The 15,034-nt window shown below is 35.5% G+C and overlaps 1 protein-coding gene across 50 annotated transcripts in view; it reads right to left on the reverse strand.

Annotated features, from left to right (window-relative positions):
* The window catches only part of RBFOX1 (RNA binding fox-1 homolog 1), a 910,365-nt gene that overhangs the window by 281,319 nt on the left and 614,012 nt on the right, over nucleotides 1-15,034 (reverse strand). The window contains exon 1 of one of the 50 annotated variants that reach the window (XM_074599135.1): nucleotides 4,175-4,469. The exons of 45 other annotated variants lie outside the window; for them this stretch is intronic. In XM_074599135.1, coding sequence (XP_074455236.1) covers nucleotides 4,175-4,318 — 144 coding nt within the window. In that variant the 5' untranslated portion in view covers nucleotides 4,319-4,469. Of the gene's footprint in view, nucleotides 1-4,174; nucleotides 4,470-13,305; nucleotides 13,443-15,034 lie in introns of those variants that run through there. 4 more of the 50 variants (XM_074599106.1, XM_074599128.1, XM_074599103.1 and 1 more) reach the window with 4 other exon arrangements.

The raw sequence follows: 15,034 nt of genomic DNA on the forward strand, positions 1-15,034 counted from the left end.
TGGGGTAGAGATGGAGAGTTTGTTGGGTTTTGTTTTGTTTTCATGGTGGATTCTTTTCATCACTGATACAAAAGCTGTACCATGAACTACTTTCTTGTTAAAGATAGAAAAGGTTGATATTGAAGTTTCAGTTCAATTGTTTTCGATCTGTGAATGTCCACTATGAGCAATTGCTCCATTTAAGAGGAATTACCCTTTGTACAAACCACGTCACTATTTAAAACAAAGCACATCTATCATCATTAAACACAAAAAAAATTTACCAATTTTAAAATAATGACAGCAGCACTGTACACTATGACATGGAACATTATGTGATGTTTCAAAACAACAGTTGACTTTGTTACTTTACTAAGAAAATACCAACTAAATAACCCTATGTCCAGGCAACCATATATCATAGAGAAACACCAGCTAACAGAACTAAGCGTTCATTAATATATGCTAAATCCCAATTTACAGGCGGTCAAAATTTTGCTGCAAATATTACTTCACGCTAGCATTTGATGCAAGCTTGTGGTCAGAAATTATTTCTTGCAGAAGAAAAAATAAATGTATTCAGCTGTTTCTAGCACCATAAAATATTACTAAACAATAGGGTGCACTATGAATCTGAGTTCCCTTTTCCTGTATCTTTAAATATTGACACTAGGTAAAATTCTAACCCAAATGCATCTACGCTTTTCCCAATTGTCCCTATCTTTTTAATGATGCAGTAAAAACTTCCAAATCAAAACCATACACCCTCCTTCCATTCATTGCTGCCACTGATAACAATCATTTTGGTTTTAATGTTGTTTGAAAACGTTTCCTGGATTTCTAAAGTTAGAAGCATCTTAGTAAGAGAACATCCAAATACTTTCACGCCATTTCAAATAGCTCAACTAACTCGGACGCATCCTTCAGTTTTTGTTGGCTTTTTCAAGTGAATATCTTATTGACAGTTAATCTATAATGTGAACTAGGCCTCTGTACTTTACTTATTTTCAACAGTTAAGCTTTAAATGTTTTTAGGTAAAGCATCCTGTATGCAGAAACTGTTTTAAAAAAATTCAGTTCCTCACTCTTAAAACATTATATACATGCATAGTCTGGAAGATACCAGAGCACACATTTAAGTTTCCTGACACTGGAGAAAAAGTAGTAGAGCACTTCTGTGGGTACACTGTGGAAAACAATTTATCCATTTATACTAAACAAACTGACCAAGCGTGTTAGTTTAGCAAATAAATAATTGCTAATTTTAAATGACTACCAAAACACACATTTTCCCAAATGATTAATACAGCTTCATAGAAAACCACCATCTTCATGGCTACGCAAGTATTTATCGACAGAAAGACTGGTTTGCCCATCTTGAGAAGAACGTAACACCTGCTATAGTCTTTCAGGAAAAACATATATCCAATTATAAGACTCAAATGTGACAGAACACTAGCGTATTTAGCAGATACACACAAAAATAGAGAATAATTTTTTTCATAGATTCTAAATAGAAAGTAAAGTTTAACAACTGAGAGCGAGCTCAGTTGTAATACAGATGTCTGAATTAATTTTAATTGAGGTGCAAGTGAGCAGACATATCTGAAGTGCAATTTTTAAAGGAAAATATACTCTACTGGATAGGCTCACATAATGTCTATAAACTGCTGGTCACAGGGTCCACAGACAGGGGGGAATCACCAGTTATTAAGCTGCCAGATAAAGCTTTTAGGTTACCAGTATTTAAGATTGAGAGACAACTTTATAGAGTGAGCAAAACATTTACAGTTTCACCGAAACAGTAGTAAACATACAAAACATAGGTGTTTTTGTAGATTTGTTAGAAATTATCAGATATAGAAAAAATAGGAAAAAAGCCCCAAGTAGACCGTCATGGTAAAAGTTGATTAGTGTTTTCAAAAATATAAAACATTTGTTATCCTTTCCTATTTTAAACCAGAACCATGCTACATTTGCTTTGTAGGTAATGCCACCACAGTACTATCTTTCTGCTTGAATAATATTGAGATAAAGTAAAATTTCTAAAGAAATACTTAACCAAATACATAAAATAACAACTCCTATCTGAATTAAGATGATAATTATCTGACTCTCTAGGAATCCAGAATAACTAAAATGCCAACCAGCAACCAAAAGAAGCAACAAGCACAGAATTTTGAACCTGCCAAAATTATAATCAGGAATTCAGATGACTTTTAAACTTATATATAATTGTGATTCTAAACTGACAATAGGATTAACCAAATGATAAAGCCAAAACTTTAAAATAAAATAAAAAAAGATACTTTCATTGTGGCAGTTAATCCACTTAAAGAGTTAAAAATTATCCACTAGATATAGCACTTTGTAAAGTGCATTAGCAATCACTTCTCATCTTTCTCTCAAATGGAATAGATGGAATTGAATTCACTATTTTAAAGTAATCATTATGGTTGCACAGTTTCTTAAACCTTAAAGCAGTGCCATACTATAGATGTGTTTGCATAATGATACTGCAATAGTTCACAGAGGAAGGTTATTATAGCACCTAACCTCATCTTTATGTTATCCTTTATCAGCTCCTTGTGTGGCCATGTTGACCTCTCACCTTAATTCACATTTTTCCTTTCAAAAGCTGGATCTCTAATATACAGATTGTTGTTTGGCAAACTCAAAGGAAGAAATCCAACAAAATACAGGAGTACATTTTGTATACAACCAGTAAGTGCACAAGTCACACTGGATCATTAAAGCTGATCTATAAATGTAATTTCCAAAATGTATCCAGAATACAGAACTACTAAGAACATACATTTTAATTATGACATGCAATTTATTTAAATATTAAATACATCATATTTATCTGATGCAAATTTTAATTGCAGACATATGAATCCCTCCCACACACATGTATAATCTAGGGCGTATACAAGAATCTTTTATTATGCACTCCTATGCTGTAAAGCAGAAATGGTTTATACTACACTACTGAAGAAGAAAAAAAAAGCTACAGAAGGGTATCCTGCAAATACTTGAGCTCTGTTCTTTCAGCAGTAATAGAAAACAAATATTCTGAAATAAAAATAAGCTTTAAATCTATTTCATTTAATCTTTAGAAACAAAAAGAAATACTGTAAAGCATCTTTCTGGCATTTGTAAATGCAGAAATAAAGTTAGAGACTGTTTCATGGAAGTCAATATGCATATAAACTATTCTAGTGGAAGTTAGAAGAAATGCCCCTATTTGTTACAGTAGGCACAAGAATTTTTTCCCCTCAAGTTTCAGCAGAAAGTAACAGAATAAACAGGATTAATCATTTTCACATGATAACATATTTCTGTCTTGGCTCTCCATACTTACTAGATGACTCTCTGTAACGGTAGACTTAGTTATAAAATAGAGAAATAGAATACAATGATGATTCCAAAATACTAGTTTTTAAAAAAATAATGTGTTATTATCCAGTTATTTATTTCATGTTATAACAGAGAGAGAGTACCAACTAGTAAATAATTTGGGGAAGGAGAGGTGTGGAAATACTTAAAAAAACCTTAGAAGCAAAAATTATATGAAATGAATTGAAAAAGAATAATCTTAAAAATGGACTAGATATTGGTATCATTTTGCTGGTATCAGAACATTCTTTTTAAACCCATTCCAATATACTTCAGTGATAGAAGTGTTAATTCTGCACAGATAAAGATTTATCTTTTTTTTTTCTTTTTCTTTGGTGAACTAAAAATCAGCTTGATTTTAATCAGCAGCACGTTTCCACACAGACTTAAAATTCCTGCCTTCAAAGAAGGCTTAAACAAAATTGCCATTGGGCACATTTACATTAGAAGTATAATTTATGCCTGCAAGTGAATAAAGAGCAGTCCTTTATGGCTGAAACTCTGCTACAGTATCCACGAGAAATGCAGTCAAAGTGCTGTGTTAAATATCTATAAACAGCATCAATAAAGACATTGTTGGGGGGGGGGGGGGAAGACATGCAAACGCTTGAACAAAAACTAAACATATTTTCTACTCACTCACCATTCTTAAGTGCAGGCACAACATTCACTCCACACAGTGGGAGACGTTTATACAGTCTATTCACGCAAAAAAAATACCTCCAAGATTACAAATCCCCCAAATGACGCTGACAAAGCAGGCACTATAGGAAAAGAAAAAGTTAAGCGAACTTACCTGCTGTAAGTACATAAAAGTCAAGGCACAGGAGAGCTGGGGACACATGCCCACATTCGGCAGTGCCACGCAGGTTGCACCCGTAAGGGGATGCTGCATGGTGTTGCTCTGAAGTCTACGTAGAACAAGTGAGGGGGCTTGCATGCAAGCACGTTTGCCCTATCTTGTCACTACGTTTTTTTTCCCTTTTGATTATTTAAGCGAGAAACAGTATTTCTTGAATGCCTTTTTTTCCCCAGCGCTAGATCCCTACATTCATTTGTCAGCTAAGGCAACTTGGTAGATTTAAACTACGAATTTTCAACAGAGAGGAAAAAAAGAAGACACAGCCTGCAGCCTATTGATGAGCAAATGGAACTTCCTCAATGACAGAGAGAGCTGAAGCTTGTCTCACAACAGTAGCTGCTGACTAGTAGAGAGAGAGATTGACTCAGTGAGGCTCAGTCGGCTGGTGCTGATGCTGCACAGCTTCTCATTTGTCAAATGGGTCCTAGGGCAGGGTCTTTACCACTCACCAAAATTCAAATACTGCATTTTAAAAATCCCTGGAGAGGATAGGGAAGGAGAGAAAGTGAGTGTGCTGCATCACAGGCATCCATGAGATCTGGGCAATTAGTGTCATTGCCCAGCTGGGACTGAATGCCTGTTATGATTCTGCACGCACGCATACACACTCACACACGCACTTTTCTTCCTCCCCCCCTCTCAGGTCTCACACCTGACATAAAAAGGGCTTTCCCCTTCTAAGAACAAAAGTATGAAGCACAAAGTGGGAAAGGGAAAGAATCTTGTCTATTCAAGAGGATTCCAGCAAATATACAGTGCTATCAGTAAATGAGCTTTTTTAAAATACAAATTAATTTGATATCTACATTTCATTCACCATCTACTTTCCCAGAGAAGCCTATAAAAGCATTACAGCGAAACTGTGAAATATTTGTGTAACCAGTGCAGCAGAAACCCTAGGAATGAAGCAAAATTCTATGGCACACTGTGTCTACTTTACTGGGGGGAGGGGAGCAGGCTTGGATAAAGACTGTATCTTAAAATTGGTCTAAACCCCATCTCATCTAAAATTACAAATTTGTTTGACAGCTAGACAACCTATTATAAAGGACTGCCCTATCAGGTTACATGCAAAAATTACATTTGCAATTTTCAGAATTTAATGTTTACATTTTACTTTGAGAGTGATACCTCAAATTAGTATTCCACTCTTGCAGGCTTTTTCTCTTTTCCCCCCCTCCGTCCCCCCCTTATTTTATGGAGTAATAATTATTCATTAGTAGATCTAGTTAGTCTTTATGTAATAAAGTAGGATGTGACCTGCAAATCAAATAATTTATATCACAGCTTGTCCTTGAGGTCCTATATTACAGGTCTCTTTTTTCTTAGATACAACTCAAGTATAACAGAAGATACTACTATTTTTAATTAGAATTTGACAAATGAATTAAATATTAATTCTTCAGGAAAGAAGGTCAAACCTCAAAGCAACACCTGAGGTTTTGAAGAGGTTCCTTTTAAAAAGACTCTGCAGAAGATTTTAAAATTACCTATTTTATAGGATATCTAACTCCCACAAAAATACATCTTGGATCAAGAGTTTAATGTTAACAACAATAAATAAATAACTCACATACAAGAGAGGTCTATTTCATCAACAGCATAACTGGTTTGATATTAAGAGCTACCCTTAAAAACAAATAATAGTCCCCACTTAACTGGAAACAGATACAAAACATGTCACTGCAACTCAGGTGATGTATTATAAAAAAAATAAATATTCTTTTTCATTCTACATGTGCGCACACATACCTGCACCCACACAAGCTTCAGAGACTGATTTAGATCCACTAAGTCTTCTTCATGCAAAACGGAAAATTTTCCGGCAGAATCAGTTATTACATAATTTTCTTTTTCAAAAGCAGTCAATGCAACAAAACCAATGCATTTAGAACTCAGCAATCAACACCAAAACAATCATGCATAAACTTACAAGACAGGGATTGGTTTTGGCTTAGGAAACATCCATGCTTTTGCAGTTTATCATGAACCAATCTACTAGAACAGCCGAGATACAGAACAACACAGATTATCACGCACAAAACCCCCCCAAACCAACACCCAAACAACAAACCAAAAACCAAACCACCAACAAAAAGCCACACACACCACAGAGCAAGAGAGAGCAAGAAGGAGGAGGAATGAACTCTCTTCTATGCCCTTTCTCCTTTTTCATTCTTTCTCTCTGCCTTAAGCAGTCTCCTGTTCTGACAGGAGTATGTCATGCTTTTCTTCCCTTTTTTTTTCCCCCCTTAGCACAGAAAGGCTGTTATTCTGCAAATGCCCAAAGCTGACAGAATTTTCCCTTCAGCTCATTTTCATATGAAATACCATAAATAATACATGGTACTTTAATAAGACCTTATCAGAATGTTTAATGAAAAACAAATATGTTATGTAAGGAGGCAAATAACCAACTCGTTCCACATAATGTCAAAATCAAAGGCAGCATGCTTCCTAGCCAAACAGTTTGGAACTATATAAGTCTATCCAATTTCCCAAAGTGAAGTTCTGGAACATGGTGATGGTCAAGCAAAGTTTCTTCTGTCTATTGCACTATTTTACAGCTAAAAGGACATCCATAAAACAGATTAAACTCTTAAAAGATGTGTGTTGAACAATTACTTCAAGAGAATTTAGTAGTGTAAATGTAGCCAATCTTAATTGTAAAAGTAAATTTCTCATTGGTCTTTTATCCTTAATTTTCACACACTTCCAAGTAAGCAAAATACGACCCACAAATATTATGAATACCTTACATTTTTATATTCATATTATTAAAACAAGAACATCATTGTTTTAACTATCCGAATCATCTATACACAGAGAAACAACAGATAAACATACATAATTCAGTACTGTAACAAACCTAAGAAACACAATTCTTTAGCCTGATATATGCTACTTCAAGAGATGCAGGGGAAAGTCATTACCAACACTCATCCCTTCCAAGCATAACTTGTCATTATGTCTAAAAAGAAAAAGAGGTAACAAAATGTGTTTTATTTTTATAAAAATAAAATCAATGTCTCTTCTTTAAAGCCATTTCCTTGTTTATACCCACTCTTCTACCAAACCCAACCCATCAATCATAACCACATTCCAGGTTATGGCTATATATACAGTAAGTACCACCACAAATTTGCCAAAGGTACATGAATGACTGTACAAAATCTAACCTTCTATCCTCATGCACAGTGACGGTATCTCTATAACTACTATGCAATTTCACAGAACAGCATATGCCCCATCAATAGCTCATCTGCAAATTATTAACAACTTGATTTTTCCTTATTCTATACAAATCAATGTGTGCAATTGCAAAGCCCACTTCACCTACAGGATGTGACATCTTCCAGTTGCCTCCATGCTGCTCTGTTGGGTCAGTAACTGAACTCAAGTTATCCCACACTCAGTTGCTGATATTGCCAATTAGACATCAATTAATGACTACTACAAACCTTTTTTGAAACAAAAGGAGGCTACCAATCTACACAACCTAAATCAGCCTCTACGGGAGTTCAATTAGAGATGTAGAAATAAAAAGTTTTTCCACAGTGCCGTTTAAAAATACTAACGGCAAAGATGCAAATAAAAACATGAAATCAAAGAATCTCTGAAACAAAGCAAAGAGAACCAACAGCATTTCTCACACAGCTGACGTACAAATACAAAAACACTCTTTCATTTACAACACATTTGTTTATTTAGTATAACATGCTCCATTTAAAATCATCCACTCAATTTGTTGTGATCTGGCAGTCAACTTCTGCATCTCAAAACTTAAGTTCAAATTCCACATTTACAAGAATTCAACCTAAAAAGTAAGCTTTAGAATTACCAGAGCAGACTGAATAATCAGTCAAACCTTTTCCATCAAAGAAAAAAAAGATCTGAACAAGATCACCTGCAAGACCACACACCATTTTACACTTCAAACTTGTCTAAGTAGTACCCTACACTAACAAGTTTACACATGTAGAAGGCACACAGTATTATAAAGACTGTATGCCTCCAGATGTCAAGCATTAAAAAAAAAAAATAAAATCTTCACATGCATATTACTATTATCCATGTGAAGAATGCATTTTCCTCTCCACATTATAAAATGGTTGATGTAGTATAAAAATAACTCAGGCAAGCGATAAAGCAGCTAATAGTAGTGCAGTCCTTTCTAACTCCTTTTCTAACACCACATGAAAAAATAGCTCCCAGGACTTCAAACCAGGAAAAGCAGCATATTATGAGCTTAAAAACAGAATGCTGCATTAACATATTTTGACAAATTACTAGCAACCATTAATATTTGCCTTTATTCCAAAGTATTCTATTTTCTTATATATGCGTGTTACAGTTTCTTTAAAATAAACTAGGGAAATATCACTGATGTTTTTAAATAATTTGTTTCCCTCTATTCTTTTCAATTAATGGGTGACATCTCATCCTTCCAGTGATATTTTCTTGTCATGGAAATCCCTATTTCTAATTTAAGGTTTCTGTGAAGATTGCTCTACTTGCTAGATCTTTGCACAAAGATCAAGACATTACAGAGGCTCATGCTTACCTCAGGCAAATAAGAATCACTAATTTTCTGTTTCTATTAAGCACTGTGTTATGTCCATTGACTTCTCCAGTATTTCATACATAACGTCTACAAAGACTCTGTAGTACAGTTAACCTCTTCAGCACCACTTAATACATATTTCATAAGCATTCAATATTAACTATCTAGATTTTGCACAACATGAGAAGCCAAGAGCCCTTTTTCCCCACCAATGTATTTGGGGTGGGGAAGGTAAATAAATAATTAAATAAATGAATACAGTTCAGCCTTTAAAGAGTTAGAGACCCTTCCAAAGAGAAGCCATATGTTCCTTGACAGGTCTTATTTTCCTGGCCTGCAGTATCTAGATATTCTGTAGAAAGCAAGGAGCAGGGACGTCGGGAGCAGGAGAGTACAGAAAGACGAGAGGCCTAACAACCTGATCCTGTTTCACTTTTATCCTAGTTTACACCAGTGTATCTCTTCAAAAATCTGTAGATTCACTCGTGATTTTCCACTGTAGAAAGCAAGGTTAGCATCCAAGCTTAAGAGTCCTCTTTGTCCCCTGGCACCCGAGACCCGCTCTCCACTCGGAGGGTTTTCTCTGCCGGAGCTCCCCGAACAGCTATACCAGGAACTCCATCTAGTGGAGACGCAGGTTATACCAGCCTCGGCTTAAACCAGATACTAAAATAGCTGTACCCGATTTTTGATGGTGTAACTGAATCTGCTACGCAATTTGCATAGTAAATAAAGGGTAGAAAAAAGTATTTTATCAGGAGACTTGCATCTCAAAAACATATGCCTACGCCTAACCACAATAGTGCACTGAAGGCACAGGATGAGGTTCCAAAGCACCTTGAATTACGTGGGGATCACCATCACCCTTGCTCTCTTCCAGATGTTCCCATCCACTTTTCATGCTAGTCATTGGCACAAATGACTCAGTTGCCAGACAACTGGAAAGACAACATGGCTGGTAACTGAAGTAGCAAAAGCTTTCAGAAAGCACTCCTCACCCAAATGGCACAAGCATCATTGCCAGAACAAAGGAAGGACTGCACTACGCAGAGGAGCAAGTAATGAATCAAGAGCAAGCCCTGATTTAGGAAAGCTTAAAATGATGTGCAATTACTTCTTTTTTGGGGGGAGGAGGAAAAAAAAAAAAAAAAAAGGAAAGCAGCTTTATCTAAACTGTTACCTTCTGAATACAGACTCAAGAAGCAGGGAAATAGAGCAGCAAAACCTTTTGTCAATCCCACTCCCACTCCACCTAGCACAAAGGTAGCACAGGGTGCTCTCACCCACCATGCACTACTGTCATGACTCCAAATAAACTTTTTTGAAACAGACATACACAGACATTCTTTAAATCTGAGACACTGGTACAAGCCTGCTTCACAAAAGAACCACTTTGACTGAAGGGTCCAGCTATAATAATTAAATAGTTACCATTTAGGTTATTATTTAGTTACCATTTAAGTCATTATTAGCAAGAAGACATCAGTATGTCACTCATAGTGTTGCCCTGTAATATTCTTTCCAAAATTCTGGATGAAAAGACATAACAATATGACCCTTAGAAAGTTAACTCAGAATTAAATTAAGAAACTCATAAGTTTTTTAAAAAGTAATATGCGAAACTAATGAGTATTTATCACAGAAAATTGTGTACAACTTGTTAAGTAGTTTAAAGCTTCAGTATGTAGGATGGGAGGGCTACAAACCACTCAAAAAAAAAAAAAGTCGTCTACAGTTTTATCTAAAGTGATGAAGCCTACCCTTTGCCTGCTGCCACTCTGGGCTGTTTGATAAGGATCAGATAGGAGAAAGCGAGACCATTTGAACTGGAAGGACTTACTATATATATATATATATATTTCACCCAAATTTGGTTTTATACAAAATTCTGTTTTCTTATTTTATATAGACACAAGTCACTTGCAGTACTACAATCTCTCTTCTGTTCACATCAAATATACTTGTTTTAAACTAAAATTTTCACATAAATTAATTAATCAAAGAATGTTTGCCCCAATTTTTTGCTCCTCGATTTGCACCATCACGCTTTGCTGCTGTTATGAAATCACAATGAAAGAATTTAACTTGGAGTGCAAAATAAGCAGTGGGAGCACAAGAATTTAGAGCTTGTTTTCATATGACAGTAATAAAAGTTAAAAAAACCCAAACCAAATGCAATTATAAGTATACATAATAGGGAAGCATAAACACATCTTGCTGAAGTTTTAGGTTTTTGTGAAAGATTACTAATGTCTTAACAAAAAAAATTAAAATGTCAGATCACAGAAGGAGAATAAATTATTATTATACTATTATGTAAAGGTTGTATCTTTTCTCTGTAGGAATGAAATTAACAGTTTCCTTCTACGATGAAATCACTTCTCTTTTTATTAATCTGTCTGCAGCTGGGTATTTCTCATATATTCTGCCCAAATCTAAATCCACCAGACTTAGTCCACAATACAGCAGCTCATTTTAATGTACAGCAGGTAAATATTACCATGCTCATGTATCAAACCAACAAATCCTCCATTAACTGCAGCTGGATCTCTAAGTCTCCACTTCCCCTGTCCTTTGCTTACAGTTTACAGCCTGACGGCTCCCCGTGAGTATGTGATCCCTCCAGTTCAACAAACAATACCTCCAAAGCTCCCTTGAGGACTTTATTTATCATCATCTACCAGTAAAGCGAAAAATATTCCTCATCATTTTGACATTAGCCAGTAAGATGGACTAAGTCAGTTTTAAATTTAGCTCAATGACTGTTCAAAATCTAGCCCTTCATCTCTAATTCTTTCTTGTGGCTTTCAATCTGTCAACTAAAACATCTTCAAATTCTTATGGCCAAGACTGAAGGGTTCTAGTTAAATACGCATCTTCATCCAAAGAGATGAAGATGCAGCTCAGAAGAATTAAAATGGAGGGGGTTGTAGCTTTGAGGTTCAGTTTATGCTGAAGCACTATAAAGGCTTTCCAAAATAGCCAACTATAAGCTCTCCAAAAGACCATTCCAGCAGAAAGACACCAGATGCCATGATCCAACTTCACTCCTATGCCACAATCTATAAGGAGAAGGGTTAGTTGTTTTGATTTGGGTGGGGGTTTTTTTTGTTGTTGGTTTTGTTTGTTTGTTTTGGGAGGGTTTTTTTTAGACTTAAGAATTTTGGCTCTATATAACCCTTGCAAAATTACATGCTTTGGCATAAAGGCAGCTTTGCATATGGAATTGATACAAAGCTGCCTATATAGGCCTGCTCATTAAGCCTTGAAACAGGGACAGAAGTCCTGTGTGAGAAAGTTCGATTTTATATACAGAGTCAATTTTGTGTCTCTTTTTTTCCCCCCGGTTTATTCTATCTGCTGATTTTGAAAGAAGCAGTTGCTTTTTTCTAAACATTTTTTTTTTTCCAGAGTCCTTTGGGGATCCTGTCCTCTCCATACTACCTTTCCAATCACTTCATTAGTGTAACCTCTATCAGGATTGCTCATGAGCACAGCATCAGCTCCCTCCTCTCTTCACACTCTAATTGCTATTTTTTTTATCTTTTCCTACTTCAATTGATAAGGTGTCACATTCAACATCTCTGAGTCTTCCTTTTCCTCAGCTAATAACTACAGTCTGCAAATTCTTCTACAATATTCTCTAGAAGTTGTTTGCTTTCATCAACACTAATCAACTCTCTTGTTATGGTGGCCATCCTTCACCTTTTCTACTTCTAATTCCTTCCTCCCTGATCTTCTTTTATTCAATGAAATCCACACTGATAACACTGAATTCACTCTTCTTTTTCCCCTCTGCTGCTTTTTGGCACTATCACCATGTCTTCTGCTTTCTGCATGAAGTTCAAGTTTCTCCTCCGCCGGGATTCAGACCATTCAAGGCTTGGCATTAAAATCTACTCCTGTTAAACATTTACACATGGATTACCTGACATTCCTTACTTTCTCTAAGACCCCTTTCAATATTCTATCTCACACATCTACAACCAGATTTCCCAATGCTCTAGTCATGCATCAAACAACCTTTCACTTTGGATAGGACCTTCACCTCCTTTATGTCCTTTGAAACATGAACATTTCCAAAGAAAGACAGCTCAAAACATAGAAGTCATGTTGCATGTGCGCAATACAATGTACAAAATGTAGACTACTGATCTTCCCCAGAACACATGCAGAATTTCCACTCAAAAAAGGGAGAAAAGAATACACCAAACAGATAACCTTATTAATTAGCAAATACTGTATTTAAGTGAAGGGATGGGGGACTGACAAGCATAGATACTGACACATTTTTGAAGTGACCATTCAAAGCAATACAAAGCCAAGACCTTACACGTAACTCATTTTTTCTTTAAGTTATGTTATTATACCCACAAAGCACATACATCAAATAAAAAGTACCATCCTGCATACATCTTGTGTATTATTAAAGAGATAAAGTAAAAATAAAAAATTAACTAAATTAAAATTGCCAAATTATTTACGTCAGATACCAACATACCTGTTCTTCCTTAACACAGCATAGTACAAGTTCTAATGCTTCCGTGTATTTGCATCAGCTCTAACCCGTAAGGACTGCCTCTCAGAATGCACATTCTCTAGCCTCTTCAAACCTTTGGCCTCCCCCCGAGCCTGCCATCACAGGTGCCAATTGTGATGAAGATAATTCTCCTGCAGGAGACTAATTGAGATCAGGTGTGAATTTCATCCAGGGCACTAAACAGTCATCAGGTGCTAACATCAGGTCTCAGTCAACATAAGCCAGGTGACCTACACACAAAGGGTTTCACATCTAATTACAAGCGTTTAGTGCCATCCAGTTACTTGAAAGTGAACTCTAAAGAGAGAGTATACCTCACTGCAAACATAATAACCTCCCTGCTCCAGAGACAATCTCAATTCTTATTAAGATGTAGCACGTACCTTACTGTATCAGCTACATGATGTGTATAATAGATGTGGTTTTAGTACTGGATCTTGAATTTTTACTAGAAGCTGATGTTACTGGTACCAAAATTGCATTCCCTAATTCTGCTAAGAAACATTGCTGGGATGCATGAATTTTACATATCAATACAAAGGTAAAATATCAAATATTTGAACTGTCTCCACTGGAATACAGAATAGTTAAGAACAAAATTAGATGCAAGGACTCACTGGACTATCTCCAGACACAGCAACTTCAAGATCTCATAGATAAACAAAACAGCAGAAAAACAAAAGCAAGATTAACTAAAATCAGCAGCTAGAATAGAAATAACAAATAGTAAAAAATCTCTAATATTGTTCTATCCTCCATTTGTTGTGAGCCAAATTCACTGAAACTATTAGAAGTCTGAACACTCAGTGAATGCAGTCCTGGGCTCTCTGAACACAAAACACCTGCAGTGCTGCAGGTACGTTAGCAGGAACATTTTTCTCAAGGATTTGGTGATGCTTTTCAAGTTAAAATACATGGAAAAATTCTAATTTTATTAGTTTTTGCAATAAAAATACTAAATAAAATAACCAATTTCTGCAATAATATTACTAAAACAGGAGGCAATACAAGGATTGGATAATCATTCATACCTGATTCACACCACTAGTCCTCAAAAAATAGCCTCAACACAAGTCAAGAGGTGCTTTCATTTACTCATCATTCTTACTTAAATATTTCAGAACCTATTGCTGAAAAGCCAACATTATTTTCAAGACTGAAATAATATGGAAAGAAACACTTTAACTTTAGCTAACTTTAACAATTCACCTAAATCTTGCCAAAATAATTTAATTGCCATAAAATAGACTTAGTCAAGGAACAAGACAGCCCTGCTGCGTAATTCGTCAGCCAATTTAATCCTGTTTATGACTATCACGTTCTCTACAGAAATGCTTTTAAAGAATGCTTAAGAAAAGTCATTGATAGTTAGGGATTTATGAAATGTATTACCAACAGATAAAACAATAAACCAAACCCCACCCTTTGGCCTCTGTAATGGTACATGATATTGATATAAAGAAAACTTATACCCCTCCTCTGAAATCATAAACAAACTGCAAATGCTAATACTTTACATGGAAAATTGATCTGAGTTAATAGTTTCTTCTTAGCATTTACCTTCATTGAAAAATATTACACACAAAGAAGTATTTGATCAATTCTGAGATTGCTCTGGATCTCATTTGTTCCATTCAAGCTAAAAATAAAAATCTGATCAACAAAATTGAGTTCTACACACATCGTTAGC

This window comes from Larus michahellis, chromosome 8 (assembly GCF_964199755.1).
Source record: "Larus michahellis chromosome 8, bLarMic1.1, whole genome shotgun sequence".
NCBI lineage: Eukaryota > Metazoa > Chordata > Aves > Charadriiformes > Laridae > Larus > Larus michahellis.